Raw genomic sequence first — 25,443 nt, forward strand, 5'->3', positions numbered from 1 at the left:
GGGTGGGGTACCCGGCATACTGGGCAGGACTTTCCTGGCACCCTGCCTTTTGAACTAGTCGATGAAGCGCCGTCCTTCCCCGTTACCTTCAGCAGGCCAATGGCGGCCTGGGCATTGGGTTAGCTCAAATCCAATAATTCCAGTCCTCGAGAGCTTGATCCACACCGGATTATCTGGATAACCATTGACTTATTGAATCACTCCCATTCAGAGTCACCGTATTCAATATATTTTGTGTGGATAACCCGAAACCATGGGAGTGGATTTCGCTGTGAAGGCTGGTTTTGGAGATCTCCCCATATCAGATATCCCCCAGAAGTGGACCCAGGACACTTCTGGGGTATATCAGGTTGAGGGCGAGTATTGTAGAGTGGCCACAGAGTGGGTGAAAAGGGCTGGAGATCGTTTGCAAGATGAGGTGGTGAGTATTTTTCCGTGCATGGAGGAAGGGGTGGTGCATCTCAGTGAGATTATAGAGCAGAGAAAGAATAGGGTGGTCTTTGCAGGGTGCGTGATGAGGATTGGGAGTGTTCACTTGGTTGAGTGGTGAGGATTAAGAAGTGTTTGGAGCCTAGTATAGTGGGTACTGTGGATTGTTTGCCGGATGCGGTGGTGGCGATTGGTGACTTTTTTGGATGACGTGCTGAGAGCTAGATCTCTTTGTAGGATTTGGTGGTGGGATTTGGAGGATGGGAGATAAGGGTTTTGGAAAAATGTGTGGGAAGGGTGATTTGGAATATGGGATTCTTGGAAGGGTAACACAGGGTATCTGCACAAGGGCGTGATAAGTATTCAAGACTTTGTAAGATAGGGTGGTTATGCGTGCAGCACATTCGAACGATGTGGTGGTGAGTGACTGAGGTGTTTGCAGAGCAGGGTGGTGAAGATTACAAACAGCAGAATGGAGATGTGGAAGACTGTAGAGTGATTGTAGAATGGAATGGAGTGGGGTTGATATGATATGATAGGTTATTTATAACACGCTTAATACCCAGAGGGGATCGAACCCGTGGTGCTCCATGTTGTCTTTGTTTCCAAGGAGAGCACGTTGCCCTGAGCTATACTCCCGAGTGTGGGTGTGTCACAAGATAGGTATGTGAGTATTTGGCATTGTGCATGACTTTACACTGAGGATTGGGTCCTGTTTGCAGAACCATAATGGTGAGGACTGCTGACTGGTCACATGATACGTTTGAATGAAGAGCATTTTGAGGAGGGTCTGGGAAGGGTGGTGTAGTGGAAATTGTGGAGACGCTTCATAACTGTTGGAATCGGATAGTAAAATTTGGTTAGTGTTTTGGGGCGTGTTAGCAAGTTGGATGGTACGGGAATGTTTGTAGGATGGGGTGGGTAATAGGAGTACTGTGAGAGTGTGTGATAGGGATTGGTTCTTTTTCCAGGAAGGCTTGGTGAGGATTGAGTAGTCATTGCAGATGATGGTGGTGAGGGTTTGCGAGTGTTCATCAAACGTGTAGTGTCTGCAGAGTAGGGTGGCCGGAATTGCTGAGGGTTTGTAGTGTGGGGTGAAGAGGATTGCGGACTTTTTTGATGGCAGATTGGTGAAGCTTGTGGAGCCTGGGCAGAATGATGTAGTGTTAATGGCAGAATCTGCATTATTGGGTATTAACGAGTATGCTCTCTTTGGGGGTGAGCTAGTGAGGATTGTGTGCAGGCAAAATGGGAAGGTAAGGAAGGAAGGGTCTTTGCAGGATGGAAGGGTGAGGATAGTATAGTCTTTGTGGGGGTAAGGTGATGAGGACTCTGGAGTCATTGCGGGATGGGTCAATGAGAAATGCACATTTTTGGATACTGACTTGCATGCCATCGCTGCATGCCGCTGTGTGCGCGATATCACATGTAATGTGGTGAGCGTGGCGCCTGTGCGAGTGTTGCATCAGTATCTTCCGGATATGCCTTCCTCAGGTCTCCTGGAAGGAGCATAACCAGTACGCATTCTTTGCTATCTGTACCTGTGCTCTGAGCATCCTTGGACTGCGAGCTTCCAGTACTGCACAGGGCCTTTGCAGGATGGGGCTCAGAGGACTGCGGAGTCGCTCTGAGATGGGTTGGCGAGGAGAAGTACAAGTGTCCACAGCATGCGGTGATGAGAAGTCTTCAGGTTTTAATGTAGTTCTATCGTGCTACCGGTCTCTGCTTCTGAACAGGGTCAGCCTGAAGCAGCGCATCAAACAACACTTTCATTCTGCACGCGATTCATTCCTGCTGATAGTTAAGGGGCTGCAAATTGCGTGTTGACCTTCATTAAGATGGCACACAGATTGCAGACATGGCCCATCACCACTGTAAAGGTAATCCAGAGCAAAAAACCGAATGCAGAGAAGGGATGTCATTTGGGGGTTACCAGGGGTCGCAACTGCGACCCCCGAGGTCCTCCTTGCTACACCGGTGGTCTCCTTTACTACCCCCTTTTCTTTTTAAATGGAAGCGCCTGGACTAGCGCCATTTTGCTCTTTGTTTCTGGAGTGGCAGGCTTTCTTGTTCAGGCCTCTTAAAAAAACAGGGGGTTCCACAAGTGTAACACTTTGAGCAGTGACCCTAAATAAGAAAGAATAAGAAAACTAATAGTCTTTTTGGAATTCTATACAGTAATTGCCAGACTCATTAAAGGTTTATTTTAGGCACACTTCAGGGGGTGAGTCACTGATTTAGTCTGATTTAGTCTGTTCTTAAACACCTCAAATGCACAATGCAAACACAAACTATATGCATTTCGCTTTTCGTAAGTTGCAGTTGTTGCATGTTTTTCTTTCTGCCATTGTCTCTGTTAACGTTCGTCACAAGATATTCCATCTCGGTGTCCTCGGTCATTTCACACAATCCTTGCGCCTAAAAGCTTGTGTACAGTGTAGAAATGTTTGACCATAGCACATAAAGTGGCCCTTGAGTTCATTGTTTGTGCCGCAATGAATGCTTTGTTGTAATGTGTTTATCTTCCTTATCTCCATGGCATGCCGTTCAGGATGGTTGTTTGCATGTATGAGGTGAGGAGTGCCCAGAGTACAGGATGTTGTCTGAGTGCACTACTCTAAATGCTTTAATACACAGTTATGAACCCTCCCAATGGTATGTATTTTGCCAACCTCTGAAGCCTGAAAAGTAAACCCACACAGGCTTGACATGTGGCCAACTTTGCACCAGACCTGCAGATGAACTGGCCTGCTGTTAAATCTCAGTTACCAGTTTATTGGTATCCACTACAGAGTGCAATTTGCTTTCTAGCTTTGAGAACATTCAGACATGTAACTGCCATTTTACTATAGCCGGTAAGATAGCTCTAGCTGGTAAGATATCTCAGTGGTTTGAGCGCTCGCTGCTACGATGTGTGTGTTTCATCTGCAGGTTTCAGGTTCGAATCCCAGCAAGGCAACTCAGCCTGTCATTCTTCTGGGGTCTATAAATGAGGGCCAACACAGGTTGGGTGATCTTGTATGTATATTTGTACTATATAAAGCCCTTAAGCGTAAGTGCTACATAATAACACATCATTATCATTTAGCCTTGGACGTCTGCCTGCATTCACAGTAATTTGGTTATATGGGCCTATACACACTGATAATAAATAAACATATGGTGATTCATTCTTGTATGAAATGTATATCACATTACTGTGATATCGTAACCAGTTTTATTGTACTGTACTTAGGAGCAATGCTATGAGATGCCACTTCCTTTTTTGGCAAGGGGTGAAAGGTTGTGTTCCATCACTTCCTATGATGTCACTTTGGGGTGGGGTCACAGGTTGTGTGATGTCACTTCAGCTTCTCTGCTATACAAATACTCCACACATTTGTGCCACCTTAGCGCACATGCTGTAGATTCCTATGGAGTCGGTGTGCATTTTGAACTGGCAATTACAAAAGAAACTCCGGAAATGACGACTCCGGAAGTGACGACTCCGGAAATGACAACGTAAACTCATTGGAAATGTCTCTTTTTGGATTGTTGCTGTGCAGAGACTGTTGCTATTACAATGTAGAGCCGTGTGTCCGTCTCATACTTTTCTAGCAACATTTTGTGAAGGCCAAATGGTCGTGCATACGGTTCTCTCTAGATGAGGACTACCTATGTTCACGCCAGTGACGTCACTTCCCACTGCATATGTTAATGATACCCCATCCGCATTTTTTTTTTCCTTGACTTGGGCTATTAATGTACCATGAAGAAAGTTGGAGCAGGCACCCTTTCCACTCACATCGCTCATATATACTTGTGTATATTTCAGACAGTCTGCATATGTTTGTGAATTGTACTAGTAAATAAAAAGCAGGGAGACAGAATACAATTTTAAATTAAATATATAAGAAAATGGCTGCAAGGTTACGGAATGGAAGAGGGTAGTTTACTGCTGTGATTTACACATAACGCTTAGCATAGCAATGGCAGAGGCGAGGCATTCAATATCAATATTACTGCACTGTATACAAAACATTAGAATGTAGTTATCCGTTAGGCTAGTGCCAAAATTCAGGGATAGGGTTTCTACGGACACAAGGATAGAGGTTATGAGGGGTGGGCATTGATAAGCTGTTGTGTCGCGCAAAACTGGACATCGCGCAGCGGCCAAGATTACTTATGTTGCTGGAAACTACTACAGCCGCTTTTAAACCTAACATATGGATTTTTGCCGCCTGCCCTTTGCTAGAGAACTTCTAATTTCGAGCAGGAGTTTATTAGCTAGGCCCACCTCACACTCCTGAATGCAAACGCTCTCCAGTCTTGACTGCGGCAGCAGGGAATGGGGAGTGCTTGAAGACTGGGGGGTGAGGGTAAGTTACTATTGTAAGGAAGGGGAATTATTAAAATGTGCTCAACTCTTGGACCCATAGACACGGACTATTGTTCATCTTCAGAATATTGTCCATATACAGAAGATCTTATGAACAGGATCTAACACACAGGGCCTCAGGCTTGATCCCACATATATTGGAGTGCAGTGACACTGGATACAGTGATTAGATCTCTGGAAGCCCTCGGTGGATGCCAGGCCAAGCGACTTACCTGTGATAGCCCTGCTCAGATCACCTGCTGCCCCTGAGTCCTGACTCACCTTGAGGTGCTGGACCTGGCGCCGGTCGTCCTCGAGCTGCCGTCTTTTGTTCTCAATCTCTGTCTGGCGTTTCCTCTTCTCCTGAAATGACACAGAAAAGACTGCATGATATCCCTGTCCACAAGCCTGCCACTAAACCGTGGTCTAAGGGTGAGGCGGCTGAGCTTTCAAATCCTTGACTATTCTTTCCTGTTTGCAAGGATAATAGGAGCTCTGCCTTTTCCCCCAATTCTGCTTCATGCTCCCCCTAAAGGCTTCCATCTGATGTTTTGGGTGGAAGTATGTTAGCTCCATTTGATGTTTTGGGTGGAGGGGGCGATAATAACCTAGTCGTTTTAATAGTGTTTTTACAGTTGATGTCGATATGAATGGCCATGGTCTGGCTGGGTATTCTGATCTCTGTGTCTACACAATTTGTCATCAACTTTCAAGCATTCCTTTTCAGCCTGCCTTCTATTTCTATGTTCAGTCCGCCTTCTATTTCAATGTCAGTTCGCATTTCACGGGTGACATCATCCATCCTTGTTTCTCATCCTGTGATGCCAACACCAAAATCAGGCACCCAGGGTCTAAAAGGCCTTTGTGCAGAGGTGATTGTGTGAGTGGCAGAAGAGGAAAAGAAGAGCTGCCCAAATGAGTCCTATTGGTACCAATGTTTCTAGGGACAAGACACTGAAACACAACTTATTACCCCCACATCTGGGCAGCAGGTGGAAGGTGCAATTATGATTGACATAAAGGGGCAGCTGGCTTCCATTGCACCCCAAGAAGCGAGTCCCTTGTCAGAATTTCCGGGCCGCACAGCCACCTCAAAGACTGCTAGTAATGGCTTACATTATGCGGGCACCGCAAGATATGCTTTTTATCCATCACGACAAAGCTCGGCAAAGCACTTACCGCAACTCCAAGCATATACAAGGCTTGCGGTGGTCCTTCTGTTTCGTGTTTCTAGCCTATCTTCCACTTTCTTATTCATACTTAGCTGCTAAACTCTGCATGTAGGAATTTACCTGCATTGGTCTGAGGTTGAGTATTATATATAGTATCACATGTGCTTTCCTTTAAAGTGCTTAACTTCAAGGCGATTGATAGATTTTTTTAGGTCTGCAGGCTTTGTTACTGAGTGAGGCGGGGAGGGAGCGTATGTGCAGTCGTTTTGACACCCGAGCACCTGTGCTCTGATGTAACTTAGAATAGGAAATGAACGGATCATGGAGTCCCCCCAAGATGGCGACTTACAGGGGGTAGCGAGCAACCATTCCCACCCCAATACAGCACTGTCATAATATATACCACATTCGCACCCTGAATAATGTGCTAGGTCAATTGGGAGGAGGGAACGCATGCTATAATAGAATGTGCGCCCTCTTGCCACTGCTTGCCTGGGCACGCCCGAGTAGGGTGACCAGATTTGAAAAGTAAAAAACCGGGATAGGGCAGCTAACATAAAAGTAGGACTAGCTCTTGAAAGTGGCTGTCAAGGCACTACACTTCAGTAGAGGTTGGAGGAGAAGGGGGTTTAAGTGTTGCTGTTCAAATAAATATATATTATAATTTATGACAAACTAACATTATCTTAAAGTGCAGCATTTCTTCTGTGTGAGTTTGTGCATTCCTGCCTGCCAGCTATAAAGACTGGCTACCAAAAACCGGGATCACTGCAGTTTCCAATGGAAACATAACCTTGAGAAAGAGGGACAGAGCGCCAAAAGCCGGGACAGTCCCGGCAAAACCGGGACGTCTGGTCACCCTATGCCTGAGGCACTGACTCTCTTTTGTCCTTGCTTCACTCCATGCAGCCCATGCCCTTGACACTAATCCCTTTTACTCAACCCTGCCACTTCCACCACTGTTTTCTTGGGCATCTGTGCCCTCCTTTTGCAACTGGCCACCATGGAAAGGGAAAAGGCTCCCGTCATGTTCCCGGTTTCACATCTCCCACGGTCGCCATTTTTAGTTCAAGTTTTTCTTTGCTGAGACGCTGCAAGACCGCACACAATGTGCAGCAATGAAAACGTTTTTAGGAAAGCTTGTTGTCAACCGTGACTTTTAATTGTGGGTGCTAATGGCAAATACATTGATCGTGTGTGATATGATAGGTTATTTATAATGTGCTTAATACCCAGAGGTTTCTAAGAGTGGACCCGGGGATCGAACCTGTGTTGCTTTGCATTCAAGGCTAGCACGTTGCCCCTGAGCTACCCTCCCAAGACAACTATGTGTTTTGGATCTAAAGATCCTACATTAGGAACCGATTATTTATTTATTTTGTTTATTGTTTGCTTTTTAGGCGCTTATACAATAAGAAAATACTGTTTCAAAGCGCCCAGAAGGCTGTGTCAGAAGTGTCACCCTTGGCTAAGGGCCAGAGAGCAGTGGATACATTATGTGAGCGGTCTCAAAGTATAAAGACTCAGCCAGCACATACAAGGGACGCGCCGAAGGCCTTTCTTTGCGGCTTTCGTTTGAGACAGGACACATTGCAGGACCAGCCAGATAGCTAGCTACAAAGCAAATGTGCAAAAAACATACAATGAAGACGTCGTGTAGCTATGATTATAAACGCTTATTTTTAATCAACAATCTTGTTTAAAATAAAAAGAATATTGGAATTGATTATAGGAAAGAAAGTTCGAGAGTATCCTGCAAGGAGTGCACTGCACACGGCCCAAACGTTCAGTCCGGTCTCTCGGCGCCATGTACCTCCTGCAGCGGAAGGATTTCCATCTAGAAAGTCTGTGGTTCGACTCCCGTGGCAGTCACGAGGACATGCCGCCTGGGGCGCGTGCCCCCAGAGGATCCAAGACTCAAACGTTTCCTTGTGTGGGTTCATTATCTGTGTCCACATTCGCCCTAGTGTCAGACCCACTAGATGCATGGGCGGGCGGTCGGGAAACTAAAGCACAAGACTGGACTGGACCCCCCAGCATGACGGATGCAAGTGCTTCAGCCAGACAGGCGGAGACAGCCCTGCCTCGTAGACTTGCACCTAGAACCGGCGTCTTCCAGCCTGCTCATCAGCACAAAGATCCACCTCATCTTTTCAAACCTGTTCATTGGAGCCATTCACTGGCTAACATGAAATCCTGCTGTGATAATACTCTTGAAGATTAGAGTTACAGACCCCTACGCAAAGAGAATAACCAGCCACAGAAGACCCCTGTCTTTTGCCTCCAGGGAAAGAGAATTCTAAAGCAGAGCCTGTGTGCAACGGTGCAATGAGGACCACCAGCTGCACAGGAAGGAAGGCCCTAAAAGGAATCCGATACAGCAGCTGGAGGCACGGCAACACAGACTGACATGTTCTCGATACAATCAAACACGCCATATGGCAGACTGGGCTGTTTGTTCTAGTAGAAAAACACACGTGTTCAATAAGAATGCATGGAACTGAGGTCACCTTGGACCCAATTCTCAAAGAATTGCATTGGGGCACACCAGAGATTCCCAGAGCATCCCGGATGTATTCCTGCTAGCTTATACTTTGCTCACAACCCCTAGAACTGGAGCAAATCGGGAGATACCCAGAGCAGCTCAAATGTATTCCTGCTGGCTTATGTCTTGCTCACAAACCCTAGAACTGGAGCAAATCAGGAGATACACAGAGCATCTCACATGTATTCTTGCTATCTTATACCTTGTTCACAAACCCTAGAACTGGAGCAAATCAGGAGATACACGGAGTATCTCACATGTATTCCTGCTAGCTAACACCTTGCTCACAAAGCCTAGGACTAGAGCAAATCAGGAGATGCCCACAGCATCTCACATGTATTCCTGCTAGCTTATACCTTGTTACAAACCCTAGAACTGAGGCACATCAAGCGATGCCCAGAGCATCTCAGGTGTATTCCTGCTAGCTTATACCTTGCTCACAACCCCTTGAACTGGAGCAAATCGGGAGATACCCAGAGCATCTCAAATGTATTCCTGCTAGCTTATACTTTGCTCACAACCCCTTGAACTGGAGCAAATCGGGAGATACCCAGAGCATCTCAAATGTATTCCTAATAACTTATACCTTGCTCACAATACCTTGTTCACAAACCCTAGAACTGAGGCATATCAGGAGATGCCCAGAGCATCTCACAGGTATTCCTGCTAGCTTATACCTTGCATCTCACAGGTATTCCTGCTAGCTTATACCTTGCATCTCACAGGTATTCCTGCTAGCATATACCTTGCATCTCACAGGTATTCCTGCTAGCTTATACCTTGCATCTCACAGGTATTCCTGCTAGCTTATACCTTGCATCTCACAGGTATTCCTGCTAGCTTGTACCTTGTTCCCAAACCCTAGAACTAGAGCATATCAGGAGATGGCCAGGGCATCTCACAGGTATTCCTGCTAGCTTATACCTTGCATCTCACAATTATTCCTGCTAGCTTATACCTTGCATCTCACAGGTATTCCTGCTAGCATATACCTTGCATCTCACAGGTATTCCTGCTAGCTTATACCTTGCATCTCACAGGTATTCCTGCTATTTTATACCTTGCATCTCACAGGTATTCCTGCTAGCTCATACCTTACATCTCACAGGTATTCCTGCTAGCTTATACCGTGTTCACAAAGCCTAAAAGTATACCAGATCTGAAGCTGCCTGCTGCATCTTTGAGATACTCCTGTGCAAAGACAATGAATGAAGATTTGCATACGGGCATCCCACAAATGCAACATGCGGTTCCGGATTGGACCTAGTGTTAGGCTTTGATGGTAGAAGGAGCACACCTGAGAGGTTCAGGGCACCTCCTGATTTGGTTTAGTGCCAATCTTTGTGAATCTTGCACCAGGTTTTCAATTATGAAATTTCATGTAATGCATTTTGGGAGCTTACAGTCTGCTTCACTTCAATTCAAACAATTGCCCTTAAGTGCCCGATCCAGATCACATTGGTTTATAAAAAATGGCAGCCAAGGAAACGCTGTGATCATGCACAGGTGCACACCCAGAATCGTTTACATGCTTTTATGTGCATCCTTGAGGCACTCTGGGAGCCTTGTGTAGACACACCAAGATCTTAAGCACGCTCCCTCGGGGCGGCGTCTACAGACGCAAACGGCGATTCCTAGAAGCCCGATCAATGCGCAAGGCCCGCGTGTCCAGACGGCCGGCCTCTGCACGCGGCCCAAGGCTCTACTCGCTGCACAAGCCCCAATGCCTGGCTGGCCTACAGTGTCTGCACACGAGAGGCTCTTTCTTGGGTTGTGTGAAGCGGGCGTTAGGTGCCAACATTCGGAGTCCCTAGAAGTGATTCAGTTTGGCTACAGTGTAGCGAACAAAGACAGCAATCTTGCCTTCTGGGCATTGCAAATGTTTTCTTTGTTACAGCCTATTCGTCATATTTCTTGTTTCAAAATATGTGGGTAGGCCTGAGGATCTTGGTTACAGGTGCTGTTGCTGATTATTGAAATATGTTTCAGTAAATTAACAGATTAAAACATGTATTTATTTATTTATTATTTTTTAAACTTTCTTTATTGTTTTACCAAGAACAGACATAGGCCGGAGCCAAGACATTTTTAAGTTCTTTTATGTTATGTTATGGTATGTTATGTTAAAGGTTCTTATACCATGCACTTTTGCCACCTGCGTGGTCTCTTGGTGCTCTGTCGGGTCTGTAATGTAAGCGGGGTGGCGGGCATACTAGTAGGCCTGAGCGGGAGAAAGAGCAAGAGGGCTCTGATCTGTTGTTGGCAGCTTCAGTTCCGTTACACCGGTCACTTAGCGTAGGTGTTTTTTTTTTCGGTTGATGGCCACCATGTGGTGTTGTGCGAGATTATGTGAGGCTTGTTTCGTTGTTGTGGTGTTGTGAAGTACGTGCGGTTGGTGGTACTTTAAAGGTATAGTTGTGCTTTGTTCAGAGTTTGAGAGGTGTATGCAGAAAGGTGAGATTTTAGTAGCGCAGCAGTGGGGAAACACCTAGATTTGAAACACAGCAGCAGTTAAGGCTGAAGAAACGCTTTTGACTCTAAATATAATATACTCCATATAATACAGTGGAGATAATGCCCGCTTATGACTTAAAATTAGTTTAATTACAAATTAATAATACCTGCTTTTGTTTGTATTGCAATGATTCTATAATGTGGGGATGGAGCTGCAGCGCAGGGCGTGCGGTAGTGGGGAGCCCCTCTAGTATTTTAGTATAATGTGGTGACGGAGCTACAGCGCAGGGTGTGCGGTAGTGGGGACCCCCTCTAGTATTCTAGCATAATGTGGGGACGGAGCTGCAGCGCAGGTTGTGCGGTAGTGGGGAGCCCCTCTAGTATTCTAGTATAATGTGGGGACGGAGCTGCAGCGCAGGGTGTGCAGTAGTGGAGAGCCCCTCTAGTATTCTAGCATAATGTGGAGACGGAGCTGCAGCGCAGGGCGTGTGGTAGTGGGGGAGCCCCTCTAGTATTTTAGTATAATGTAGGGACGGAGCTGCAGCGCAGGGTGTGCGGTAGAGCTGCAGCACAGGGTGTGCAGTAGTGGGAAGCCCCTCTAGTATTCTAGCATAATGTGGGGACGGAGCTGCAACGCAGGGTCTGCGGTAGTGGGGAGCCCCTCTAGTATTCTAGTATAATGTGGGGACGGAGCTGCAGCGCAGGGTGTGCGGTAGTGGGGAGCCCCTCTAGTATTCTAGTATAATATGGGGACGGAGCTGCAGCGCAGGGTGTGCGGTAGTGGGGAGCCCCTCTAGTATTCTAGTATAATGTGGGGATGGGGAGCTGCAGCGCAGGGTGTGCGGTAGTGGGGAGCCCCTTTAGTATTCTAGCATAATGTGGGGACGGAGCTGCAGCGCAGGGTGTGCGGTAGTGGGGAGCCCCTCTAGTATTCTAGTATAATGTGAGGACGGAGCTGCAGCTCAGGGTGTGCGGTAGAGCTGCAGCGCAGGGTATGCGGTAGTGGGGAGCCGCTCTCGTATTCTAGTATAATGTGGGGACGGAGCTGCAGCGCAGGGTGTGCGGTAGTGGGGAGCCCCTCTAGTATTCTAGTATAATGTGGGGACGGAGCTGCAGCGCAGGGTGTGCGGTAGAGCTGCAGCGCAGGGTGTGCGGTAGTGGGGAGCCCCTCTAGTATTCTACCATAATGTGGGGACGGAGCTGCAGCGCAGGGTGTGCGGTAGTGGGGAGCCCCTCTAGTATTCTAGCATAATGTGGGGACGGAGCTGCAGCGCAGGGTGTGCGCTAGTGGGGAGCCCCTCTAGTATTCTAGTATAATGTGGGGACGGAGCAGCAGCGCAGGGTGTGCGGTAGAGCTGCAGCGCAGGGTGTGCGGTAGAGCTGAAGCGCAGGGTGTGCGGTAGAGCTGCAGCGCAGGGTGTTCGGTAGAGCTGCAGCGCAGGGTGTGCGGTAGTGGGGAGACCCTCTAGTATTCTAGTATAATGTGGGGATGGAGCTGCAACGCAGGGTGTGCGGTAGAGCTGCAGCGCAGGGTGTGCGGTAGTGGGGAGCCCCTCTAGTATTCTAGTATAATGTGGGGACGGAGCTGCAGCGCAGGGTGTGCGGTAGTGGGGAGCCCCTCTAGTATTCTAGTATAAAGTGGGGACGGAGCTGCAGCGCAGGGTGTGCGGTGGAGCTGCAGCGCAGGACGTGCGGTAGTGGGGAGCCCCTCTAGTATTCTAGCATAATGTGGGGACGGAGCTGCAGTGCAGGGTGTGCGGTAGTGGGGAGCCCCTTTAGTATTCTAGTATAATCTGGGGACGGAGCTGCAGCGCAGGGTGTGCGGTAGAGCTGCAGCGCAGGGTGTGCGGTAGAGCTGCAGCGCAGGGTGTTCGGTAGAGCTGCAGCGCAGGGTGTGCGGTAGTGGGGAGCCCCTCTAGTATTCTAGTATAATGTGGGGATGGAGCTGCAGCGCAGGGTGTGCGGTAGAGCTGCAGCGCAGGGTGTGCGGTAGTGGGGAGCCCCTCTAGTATTCTAGTATAATGTGGGGACGGAGCTGCAGCGCAGGGTGTGAGGTAGTGGGGAGCCCCTCTAGTATTCTAGTATAATGTGGAGACGGAGCTGCAGCGCAGGGTGTGCGGTGGAGCTGCAGCGCAGGGCGTGCGGTAGTGGGGAGCCCCTCTAGTATTCTAGCATAATGTGGGGACGGAGCTGCAGTGCAGGGTGTGCGGTAGTGGGGAGCCCCTTTAGTATTCTAGTATAATCTGGGGACGGAGCTGCAGCGCAGGGTGTGCGGTAGAGCTGCAGCGCAGGGTGTGCGGTAGAGTGCAGCGCAGGGTGTGTGATAGAGCTGCAGCGCAGGGTGTGCGGGAATGGGGAGCCCAGCCCCTCAAGGATTTAGCTCTTAGGTGGGTTATTGTCTAGAAACTGCCCTGCTCCCAGCGACCGGCCTACAGGCTACACGCGGGGTCCGTATCTACATAGTGAGCTACTCAGGCCTATCTTCACGGGGTGCAGACTACAAGCTCTGTGTGGGATCCATATCACCATGCCTTAGTGACACTGAGATGGACCGCCCTACAGGCTACAGACAACAGTTCAGTTGGGCCTGCCCAAGGACCTGCTCAATGCTCCCAGCATACCTACAGGTCCTCTGACAGGGGCCATCCTATAGGCTCTGCACAGCCCACATGCAGGCCAGACCTGCTGCGCGAGCCTGTCCTCAGGTGAGCCAGGCCTTGTTGGCACCCAGGCCGCAGCCTCTGCCTGCACTTGTTGTTACCGACACCATCCCCGTGCCAAGGCAACCCGGTCTGCAGGCTTTGCACGCAGACATAACAGCTGCGCTGGTGCCGGGCCGCCGGCCCAGGGTTGGGTGGGAGAGCAGGGCTCGCGGGGTGTAGCCTATGGTGAGACTAACGAGGGCGAAGCACTTACCGCGATGGCCTGCAACCGCTCCTGCTGATTGACGGCCTCTGGGCTCCTAGAGAGAGAGAGAGAGGGCAAGAGGGGTGGGGGAGAGGCGGAGGGCAGACACAGAGAGAACAAGGGCGAGACACGGTGACGGGCCGGGAGGTGATGGGTAAAGGGGAGAGAGAGAGGTTGGATAGGAAGAGAGATGGGGTAGGAGGAGAGAGACAGGATAATCATTAGATTAGGTGACAAAAATGCTCGGGATTAAAAGAAACCGTAGATTAATTAAATAACAAGTGACACTAAAGCATTCTATGCAGAAGAAAAGAACCACAGACAACTGCATTCTATGCAAGGTCACTGTCACCATGGAAACACCAATCACCACTCGTGCAACTGTCGCCAACGATACACAAGAGATTCAATGTACATCACCAGTACGATCTTCGCCTCTGTCACGCCTGTCACCACACCTGTGACCGCTGGCACCTGTTGGCACACACCCGTATCACATTCACAACTGGTACACTCATCTCCACAGCTAATAGCCATACCAACCGGAAGAGACGACAACATAGACACACCCATCACCAGTGAAACGCCTGTCGCAAGCGACTCCTGTCAGGATACACACAGGGTTCAATAGACATGCCCACTATGTATGCCTCTTTCACCACTGGCACAGCTGGCGCCACTGATGGACCTATCACCACACTTCTAAATGGTCGCTCGGCACTATAAGGCAGTGTCTGTGGCAGTTTAGGGGACCCGTAGAAATGTTTCAATAAGAAAAAGTATGGCCTATTTGTTCGAATTTTGACTGTACGAAAATTTCGAACATCTGAAAATGTTCAACACATATGCCATACGGTGCCATTATAGTAAACAAGTGGAGCGGGTGGTGGCAGTGGTGACCCCTGCACCCCTGTTCGCTATAATGGCACCAGGGTTGCAGTGGTGTCCCCCGCTCCCATTACGATGAAGTAGAAAATAAATGAAAAAAGGACCCTGTGCCACTGGTTCGCGACCACGTAAATTAAGGGAACTGGTGTCGCAGGGATACAGGAGTCGGCGGCGCACAGCGAAGTGTGCAGCCAAAAGGGGCTGTCCGTGAAAAAAAAGAAAATAAAAAGTCAGCGTTAGAAAACCCCCAAGTTTTTCATGTAAATTAACTTCGTTTTTTTCCCCGGCCGACTTTTTACATTCGATTTTCTCATGGACATCCGCACTTTAGCACTTTTCAAGCACCAAATAACATAACCACTGCCGTACCTGTCACCACTGATGACCGTCACCGACTTACACACTTGGAAATCACCCATGTGACCTCCTTCTGAATGTTGGAAATCATTCTAAACCCCGCATCTTCTGCAGTCACTCTACACTCCAAGCATACCCTCCAAACATTCCGGTCAACATTAGCGTTCTCGTAGAAGTAGGCGGCAACCCGTGGCTCTCCAGATGTTTTGGACTATGACTCCCATGATCCCTCACCATTGACTATACAGGCTAGGCCTGATGGGATTTGTAGGTCAAAGTGAGTGATTCTTGTGTGTGGCTTGTAGCTTTGAGCTTGAATACTCTGATTACCGAGTCCCAAATTGCTTGCGTATTATTTTGTTTTGAAATTTAGGTGGGGGCCTATGAACCGAAACGGGACAGAAACGTATAGGTGTTCTTTGGTTATTCACCCACCCATTGACTGCCCATGGCCATGCTCATTCCTATGGTCAGTCCCACCCACTTCTTGCCCAGCCCCCACCCAAAACACATCCTCATGGGATCTCTATGAGCTAGCTTTACCAAGCCTTGTGCTGTGCTCGAAGTGGCTGCCATTGTTTTTTCCAAGCAGACTTCAGAGAGTTAATGACTTAATTGGAGCTGTAAACGAGCTACTGGTGTAATAAAAATGTCTTAACCATGTCTGCTTTCAGCCATTTGATTTGCTATATGTGTCCATCACTGAAGTCATGTTATAAACAAGCATTGACAAAGCCAACAGTTTTGGTTTATGGATAAATATTAGGCATTTGACAGGCACTTCTATTATATGTGCAGGAACTCGCACCGTTTTTCAGCTACTGCCACCAATGGCCAGTTAATACCACTACGACAATATCTGGAAAATGCCTTTCCCATGCCTAGACAAAAGCCAAACCTGTTGGCATTGCTAGTGCTTGTTTAGCTTGTAGTAAACATCAAGATTTTATCATGAAACCACAATGGTTCTGGAATGGTCTCTATATGGGTTCTGGGGGGTGTTACAGAAGTGAGTTCCAATGCTGACCCAGCCAAGCAAATGTCTTTCAGTTTCCCTGCCAGGTATTGGCCACCTCTCAAGCTTCATGGCTCTCCCAGGAGACCGGCTAGGAGCGAGAGGACAGACACAGGACCAGTGTCTTGAGCTCTTAGCGGAAGACAACAGCCTCCCTCCCAGGACTGATGCGCCCACAGGGCCGAAGAAGTGAGCTGGAAAGACAGAAAGGCTTAAAAGCTGGGTTTGCCAAGAACTAGTGGAGAAGGCCAAGGAACGATAGAGCGGGAGGAGCAGGTCCCATTAGTGAGAGGGAGGCGGGGAGGGAATAACAGAGGTGGGAGGCTGCCGTGGAGGAGCGGGCCGAGTGCTGCCTCGGCCTGACTCGCGCTATGGCACTCGCTCCCAATCCTGGTGCAGCACGTGCTGAGGGTGCTTTTCTGCAGCGCCCAGTAAGCCTAGTTACAACCTCCTCTCCCCCAAGCAAAACTCCACTCACCAAAGCTCACAAAAAGTCGAAACAGAAGTGGAGCTGATGCAAGAGGTCTTGAATCTGTCCTCAGTTCAAGGGTAGATCGTGCCAGTTCGTGTTTCTTTTTAGGCGTTGGTTCAAGGTGTACAGTGCCACCTAGGAAAGCAAACCTATTGGCATGGAGAGTGGCAGGTGGCAAATACATTAGGCCCTCTTTTTAGCCGTTTCAAGCTTTGTGATTTTAGATTTTAAAGTGAAACTTCCTACGTTTGGCTAAGCTGCATTTGATTATCTCTGCTGACAATTTAATGGAAGGAGTCCCAGATGTCCAGGCTTGATAAACAGTGTTTTTTTGTGTCTACTTTTTTGAAGTCCGTGCCTGTTTAATGTTAATGAAATTGTGCAAACTTTATTACTGCCCTTTCACGGTGGCATACCGTTTCTTGGGGTATTTGAGGCTGCACAATGCATATTACAGACCAGGCCTATTGGTTTTGTCGGGGCTTGTTTGTACTGCGGCAGCACACTAGCAGAACCCGACCTGTACCAAAGCCCCAACACTACATCCCTTTTCAGCTGCGTGCACAGATGATCAGAGCCTTGAGACGGCTTAACCCATCCCATTGTTTGGCGCTGCTCCGTGACCCTTAACATCCTCAACTTTGTAGACATTTCTTGAGTCTTCTAGACAATGTGACAAAAATAACCAGGGAAGGATACTGGCCTGCCGTGACGAAGTGTTGGGTCCTGAGGAAGAGCATGAGAGACAGACGGGGAGGTGACAAAAAGAGAAAAAATAACATCTACAAAGAAAATGAAGAGAATCACTGAGACAGAGCACGGGGAAGACATGATGGAAAGAGCAACACCAACTGCGATACAATTAGAAAAGGAAGTGGGGTACAGAAGAATTAAAGTGAGTGAAAAAGGAGAACACTGTGAAAAAAAATTAAAAGTGAATAACAGAAAGAAAAAGAAAAGTGGAAGGAAAATAAGGCAATGAAATAAAGAACAAGAAATGGAAAACCACTAGTGGAAGAGAGCAGTAAAAAGAGGGGAATAGGTTGCGCTGAAACAAAGGTGCCAGAAGAGTAGATGGCAGAAAAAGAAACAGCTGCAACAGCAACGAAAAAAGAGCAGAGTAAGGAAGGGATGAAGGCCGTCGGGGAGAAAGAATTGAGAAAGAGAAGAAGGGAGGAGAAATGGGATGAAGGCAAAAGGAGGGAGGAGGGACAAAGGGGTGAATGGAAGACTGGGAGAAGGGGAGAAAGGGGGAATGGACCAAGGAAGGCAGGAAGTGAAGAAGAAGGGGGAATGGGGAACACAAAAGGAGAGGAGGAGTGGAAGAGGGGAGCAGAAGTAGAGGGAGAAGAGAATAAGGAACAGAAGGCAGGAAGAAGAGAACATGGGAGGTGGAGAAGGGAAGAAGGTGCTGGACCAACAAGCCGAAGAAGAGCTAAAAAGAGGAAAAGGCACAGGGAGTGAGAGTTGGGCAGCGGTGAAGGTGAGAAAAAGACGACAAGAGATAGTTGTGCCATCGGGGCAGGGCAGAAGTGAGGTGCAGGTGGTGGAGGGAGCAAAAGGAACACAGGACAGTGAAAGAATTTTAGCTAGAGGTGAGGGGGCACTGGGCAACAAGAGAGATTTCAGAACTGAGGTAGCGCTGAGGGGAGGGAGTCTGGGAGTAATGGCGGGGCGATGAGAGCGGTGGAGCTGATATGCCACAAAGCGTATTGGCACAATAATAATGTTTATGTTAAAGGTATTTGTACCGCGCACCGTCACCTCTGCAGTGGTCCCCAGGCGCTCTGGCAGATCTGAAAAGGAGAGTGTGAAGAGGTGGGGAATGGGGGGGTTAGTAGGGTGTAGTCAGAATAGGAAAGTGAGAGTTGTGATGTCCTGTTGACCGCTGCCGCTCAGTTTGCACCGTTCGCTGAACTTAAGTCCAAGTGCGGTTTTCAGGTCAGTGCCAAATTCCCATGTGCTGTTGCCCTGGGCTATGTGCTGTTAGTCTGTTGCAATGTGGTGAAGTGCATGCAGATTGCCGTGCAGAGAGGTGATTGTGTGAGTTTCTGTACGAGAGGTGTATGCAGAAAGTTGAGATAATGCTGTCAAGTTACGTTTTTATTTTTAGTTTTTTTTAATATTTTGTCGATTTCTTACCTCTTTGCGTTTGTGTTTCTGTGCCCAACCTCTATGGTTATCCTGTGTGTTTGGTACTGTAGTTTGTACGCATAATTGGCAAGCATGCTGAGGAGTGGGGGCCCTTCTCTGTGTAACGCCAGCAGTTTGTGTATCTAGCTGGTTTCCGCGGGTTTTGCTGCCCTGCGGCTGGTAATGTTTTGGTCAGAGGACTCTGCCCATCCGGTTGGGTGTCCCCACCTATCCAAGTTCCCATTAGGATTGGCGGCATATTGACATGGGTGGGCGGTGCGCCCTCACCCCTGCTTTGATAACGGGGAGCCCGCGATGGATTGCTCTCTGACTGTTGTGATTATGCTGTGTATAGAAGGAAGCTTGCACTGCTGAATTCCACATTATTGGACCGCTGCACCTGTTCTGGGTGGGAGGGGTGAGTGGTCGTTTATGCTGCCGCCTCCACTGCCCGTGCTTCATATGTGGGAAGCTTTCACGGCTCTTGCGTCGCTGCCCTGGAGGTGCTGCTGCACAATTTCCAGTGGCAGCTTGCGGTTAAATATTTGCCACAAGTATGCGACAGCGACTGGGTGTAGCAAGGGAGCCAAACCCAACTAAGGGTGTTTCGGGGGTTATTCGAAGGCTCCCCAGTCCCCGGGAATTGTTTTAGAATAATGTGTGAAAATTGTGCATTATATATACCACACTTTCTGTGAAAATGTAGCTAGTGGTTTTGTTGGGTAACACATGTACAAATCCAATAGATGCAAGTAACCAACAGTGCCTTTTCCCACAATATATGCCAGTTTAAAATCCATGTCCAAGCTGGCTGCACCCATGCAGGCCAGTATTCCCACATACAAACATAATCCTGTTTGGTTTGTGCATAATACCCGCAATGATCCCATAAGAGAACATGCTGGTGCTGTTACTAAATGGCAGCACCTGCACATAAGAGCATGATCCTGTTGGTTTGTGCATAATACCCGCAATGATCCCATGAGAGAACATGCTGGTGCTGCTACTAAATGGCAGCACTTGCACATAAGAGCATGATCCTGTTGGTTTGTGCATAATACCCGCAATGATCCCATAAGAGAGCATGCTGGTGCTGCTAATAAATGGCAGCACCTGCACATAAGAGCATGATCCTGTTGGTTTTGCCATTAACCATTTGCTTTATCATAAATGCCCAGTAAAATGCAATGCCACAGTAATAAAAGGCTAGAATGGCTCCACTAAAATGCCAGTCTAGCCACGTAATACCACTTATCATGCTTACTTTATCATAACTAGTCGGTAAAAATGCCATGCTACACTCAGATAACGTAATATGATGCAAACATGATAAGTGTTGTTGTGTGGCTAGACTGACTGCATTCCGACAGCCAGTCTGGTTAAATGTTCTGGGGCTGGCACAGCATTTATGTTACCGTGCCTCATTGTAAAAGCAAACATGACATAATGTTTGCTTTAACATTGATGCACAGTAAAAAAAAAAATGCAACCAATGCCCTGGCACCCCCAAATCTGCTCAGATTTGGGGGTGCGCACAAATCAGAGGCCTGTTCCCCAGGACAGTGAGCAGGCCTTTGATTCATCCACAAATGATAGGTCTGCTTACCAGCACGGAGAGTGCAGCTCATTGTGCTGGTGGGATGCGGGGGTCTCTGTTCTGATACATTAAATCAAAGGCCTGTTAAGCAGGTCTCTGATCTGATTCATCCCAAAATGAAAGGCACACTTACCCTATACATTCACGCACGCCTCCATACACATTAATTCGCTCATCCAGACGCGCACACACGCACACACACACAACATACCCTCTTTAATTTGCACCTCTGCGCATGCATTCTTTTTTCTTCCCTGCAGGGCCCGTGACACTGTCCTGCTCCCACGCCACATGAACAGGAACCAGGAGGCTGGAAACGCTTCCTGGTTAATGCACATGTGAGAAGGAGTTGGAGCGTCCTGGAGGCTGCTTTAACAGCTCTGTATGTATGGGCAGGCTCAGGAGCACACCCCTGCACATTGAGAGCTGCAGTACCTCAGCCGGTATCCCCAATGGGCCATGCAAGGCAGGGGAAGCAAAACACTCTTAGGCTTGCATTGGCAAATGGGCATGGATACTGGGGTACGAACTGCCAAAGCAAAACTGCATTTCCCTTTGACAGTTCAAGTCAGCCCAGGAGTGTACCCTCAGCTGCTTGTTGCAGCTGAGGGAGCGCTCAGTGCTTTTACTGAGCTGTCTTGGTGGCGACTCGTCCAAAATAGATGGGTCGACGCCCCGTTGACTATTATGGATGAGTCGCCCCATGTCTTGTACATAGTTCTGGTTAGGCCCAGACTGCTTAACTAGAAGTGTGTACAAGACGAGTGTACACGACTAGAAGTGGATGGGACAATTATTGCACGCAAGGGGTCTGTGCAGAGAGTGAATGCTCTGTGTGTACCCGTCACTAGAGAAAGAGAGAGTGTCTATGGGCCAGATTACAGAAGCTTTGCACTGGTGCAAGTGCAAAGTTTGCACGGTATTAGCACTAGGGCAAAATTTGCCCTATTTCTAAAAACAAGCAAATATTCAAAAACCATTGCACCGTGACAAGTGCATTTTGGAATGTCATAAATATTAGGGCAAACATTGCACTAGTGCAAAACAGATACATTTTCACTGTATTTTTGCACCAGTGCAAATACGGAATGGTATTAGCACTAGGGCAAACTTTGCCCCAGTGCAAAAATGCATCGAAAATGTATCTTTTTGCACTTGGGCAATTTTTGCCTTGGTGCTTATACCATGCCAGGCGCTATATAAATAAACTATCATATCATATCATGGTGCAATGTTTTTCTAATATTTACAAGTGTTTGCAGAAATAGGGCAAACGTTACCCTAGTGCTAATACCGTGCACACTTTGCACTTGCACCAGTGCACAATTTCTGTAATCTGGCCCTATCTGTGTTTGCTTGCACAACTGCTTTCCTTCAAGTACCTTTTCATGAGTGAAACTGCTTGGATGCTTTTTGGGCTGTAACTGTTAAATGTGGTGGAAGAGTGCACTGTTGCTGCCTCGTCTGCCTGCAGAGCTGTGTGGGGCCCATATAATCCAGTAACAGGGGGTGCTGCGGAGAGTGTAGCGCCTAGACACGTACACATGGGCTCTAAAACGGAATCAACCAAAGGTGCCCTGGATAGACTTGAAGGGCATTGGGGGAGCGATGCGTGTATCGCCACAGCGGAATAACCAGGGGTGCTGCAGATTAGTACTGAGGGGCACTGATGGAGCGGTGGGTGGGTCGCAGAATGGGGTCGCTGGGGTGGCTGCAGGTCAGGGTGGAAGTGCTGGGTGGGTCGCAGAATGGGGTCGCTGGGGTGGCTGCAGGTCAGGGTGGAAGTGCTGGGTGGGTCGTAGAATGGGGTCGCTGGGGTGGCTGCAGGTCAGGGTGGAAGTGCTGTGTGAGTACTGGGAAAATGGGTTGTCGAGTGACAGGCCGACGTGGAATGGGTCTAGAGTTGCTGCGCCCCATCCATCTGAACACCACTGTGGGTAGGGCGCGCGAGTGGGCGTGGCTAGATTCCTAGTAGGCGGAGCTCTGCTTATCAGTTCTTGACAGTCTCGGCGAAGGTGCGGGTGGCAGTAAGAGTTGCTTTAGTGCAGGCGCTAGTGGCGCCTTTAGGAGTGTGCTGTGTACAGATACCGGGGGCATATGCTGGACCCCTGCAGCTGCACCGACCAAGATAAGAGATGTGATATGATAGGTTATTTATAACGCGCTTAATAGTGCAATGCTTCCCCTGCACTCTCGCCCCTTCTCGTCAGAGCTAGACGCGGAAATGCATAAGGTGGGACAGTGAGAGGGGTGCTGCCAGAGACGGACTGCCCTCTACCTGGACATTTCAAGCCCATTGAGTGCCTTTAATAGGACATCTTTGGAAGAGTCCTTGGCATTTTAGTCTCTGACTGACACGTAGCAACTCTTTCCCAGGGTCCTCATAGGCCAGGAGTCTGAAACCTTTGCGTTTTTAGAGATGTTGAACTACAACTCCCATCAGCTCTAGCCGGCGTAGTCACCGATGACAGGTTTGTGAGTCGTAGTCCAAGACATCTGGAGAGCTGCAGGTTACAGATCCACCTCTTGAGGCACGCGCATATTGAATTGCAGTCTGGCGGTAATATTGGGGGACAGCAACGTTCATTTACGCCTTTAGAAGGATAGGCAAGGTAATTCCTGCATTGACCTGTGCTGGTCATTGGGCCGGTTTTCGGCGGATCCGAGATCCGGCACCAGATAAGGAGCTGGATCTCGGGATCCGGGCAGAGTCAGCCGCCCAAGCACATGAACCCTGCTGGAATACGTAAAAAAGAAAAGAAGAAAACAAAAAGCACCCGCGACGCAGCCTTGCCTTTTACCGCAGCTTTACTATGCTCGCTACATGTACAACTGATTCCTTTCAGTTGTACGTGTAGCGAGCATTGTGCATTACACACCAGTGCCAAAGCCGGCGGTAAAAGGCAATGCTGCCGTCGCGGGTGCTTTTTTTTTCTTTTTTTCTTTTTTAAATATTCCAGCATTGCTGGATGTCAACTACGAGCCCCGTCACCTCGAAACCACGCCCCCTCGGCCACCCCACCCCCAAACTCCTCCCCCACCCCAGCCCTTGTGTTGTGGGATCCCCCACCACATTGTTTCCATTTCCACCACTGGCATTGCCTTAACAAGCATTGGCAATGCCAACAGTTTTTGGCTTTTCAGTAAAGATGGAGAAGGTTTTTAGCAGGCGTTGCCATAATGGTACTTATTGGCCATTAATGGTTGCAGCTGGAAAATGGTGCACGTAAGTGGGCATATGGTAGCAGTGCCTAACTAATACCTATATACAAACCAAAACTGTTGGCTTTGCCAATAATTGATTTAACCGGACTCAGTGAAGGACATGCATAGTGCTTGTAAATCAATTGGCTGAAGGCAGGCCTGGTTTAGACATTTTTAATACATCCGTAGCCCATTTACATCACTCATTAAACCATCATCTCTCAGAAGACTTTCAGTGCAAAGTTTGATTTGAAGGTAGCTCAAAGACATCCAAGGAGGGTGTGTTTTGGGCAGGGAGGGACAGGAAGTCGGTGGAAATAGCCACAGGGATTAGCATGGCCATGGGCAGGCAATGATGGACAAATAACCAAACAACATCTAGAAGCAGTGTGTCTCTCCCTGGCTGTACTCCAGTGCATTAGTTTCAACTTATGCGCCACCTTATAGCCAAAACTGAAAGAGGAAGGAACATGTACTATTCAGGGGGGACCTCTTATAATAGCACAGTTCCTTCTAATCTGGGGTCTTCACAAGGATAGCAGGGGTCTTGCTCTGCTGAGATTGCCACAGGGCAGAGCAGGTACTTTTGACTTTGAATGTGTCATGTTCACACCTATAATCAGGGAATAATTGGAGGTAGTAGATCTGTGAAGTTACTTCCCAACGGGGCAATATCAGGGGGTCAAGTCTTAAAAAACAAGTGGGGCGACTCATTAACATACCAATTGAATGTGGTGTCAGCAGACATTAGCATATGAAGGTGCACTCTGAAAAAAGTGGGGGTACTCCGTCCCCTTGACTTGAGCCCTGGGCAATATGGACTCATCGAGGCATAATCCAGTCCTACTCTCTAGGGATCTTGTAGTATGAGTTGCTTTATTGATAAAACATAAACAAGTAAACTTAAGAAAATATCTCCTCATCTTTATCCTGGCGTAATATCTTCCAAATGTTTTGTAGATTGCATGTTCTCGTGTCCCTCACCCAGCCCAAGCCCCAATTTGCATCCAACAAGACTATAGAACAAGCGCGCACATTCAGTGACCAAGGACCTTGGTGCGGCACCTTTTCAAACTGTTGTGAGACGCCATTGCCCGCCATATCACTTCCGCCTCCAGAGTGCTCATTATCTCCTACCCTTGCATTGCCCTAAAGATGCCTCCTTCTTATATTCTATGCAGCTCCACGGGTATGGATATCAAATAAGGAGACCTTTTACAGATTCCTGACATAGGATCTGATTTAGGTGCTGCTCTCATAAGGTACAAGAACATTCGCAGCTGGGAAAGGGTGCTGAGCAAATCAGGTGGCTGGAACGGCGGGAGAGAATACACATTCCCCACCCTCTGTTCCAGCCACCTGAGGCTCTTCCCCGAGTGCTGCGATCCTTTTTTTTTTGTAATGTGAGTAGGCAACAGCGAGCCTCTCCCTGTTGCCTCTCCACCCCACTCCCCAAACCGATCCTCTTCCACACCCCTTCCCTCCCTCCCTACTTATCTGTAGGACAAGTGCTTTATGCTCCAGTCAGGTACACCTCCCTCTCCGGCCACCATAGAAATGGAAAAGGGTCTTAGTCCCCTTTCCCTATCGCGGCAGCCATTTTGGTTTCTTTCTTATTTTTTTTTCTTCCTCCGGAGATTACTGTTGCTTGCGCCCCCAATCTCTAGAGGGAGAAAAAAAAACATAAACCCTGGGGTATGAATAGCTTTCATGCCTGCTGTGGGGGGCAGCCATGGCCGCTAAAAGCCCACATCCCTCATTGAGGCTCTGTAACTGACCATGGCCGCCCCCCACCAGTGTGGGTGAAAACCAGGGGAGTTCCTAGGTCTGGAAAAGACCCGGGGCTAAGCTGATGTCGGAACTGTTGGGACTGGGGGCTAGCTAGTCTTTTGGATGTAGCTCCTGAGATTCTA

The 25,443-nt window shown here is 48.4% G+C and overlaps 1 protein-coding gene across 2 annotated transcripts in view; it reads right to left on the bottom strand.

The window, feature by feature from the left end:
* Positions 1-25,443, bottom strand: part of PALM (paralemmin) — a 388,481-nt gene that overhangs the window by 176,085 nt on the left and 186,953 nt on the right. For both annotated transcript variants that reach the window (XM_069647781.1, XM_069647788.1), the window contains exons 2-3: positions 13,874-13,919; positions 5,069-5,149 (exon numbers count right to left, since the gene is read on the bottom strand). In XM_069647781.1, coding sequence (XP_069503882.1) covers positions 5,069-5,149; positions 13,874-13,919 — 127 coding nt within the window. The remainder of the gene's footprint in view (positions 1-5,068; positions 5,150-13,873; positions 13,920-25,443) is intronic.

Source organism: Ambystoma mexicanum, chromosome 1p (assembly GCF_040938575.1).
Source record: "Ambystoma mexicanum isolate Mex_15411 chromosome 1p, UKY_AmexF1_1, whole genome shotgun sequence".
NCBI lineage: Eukaryota > Metazoa > Chordata > Amphibia > Caudata > Ambystomatidae > Ambystoma > Ambystoma mexicanum.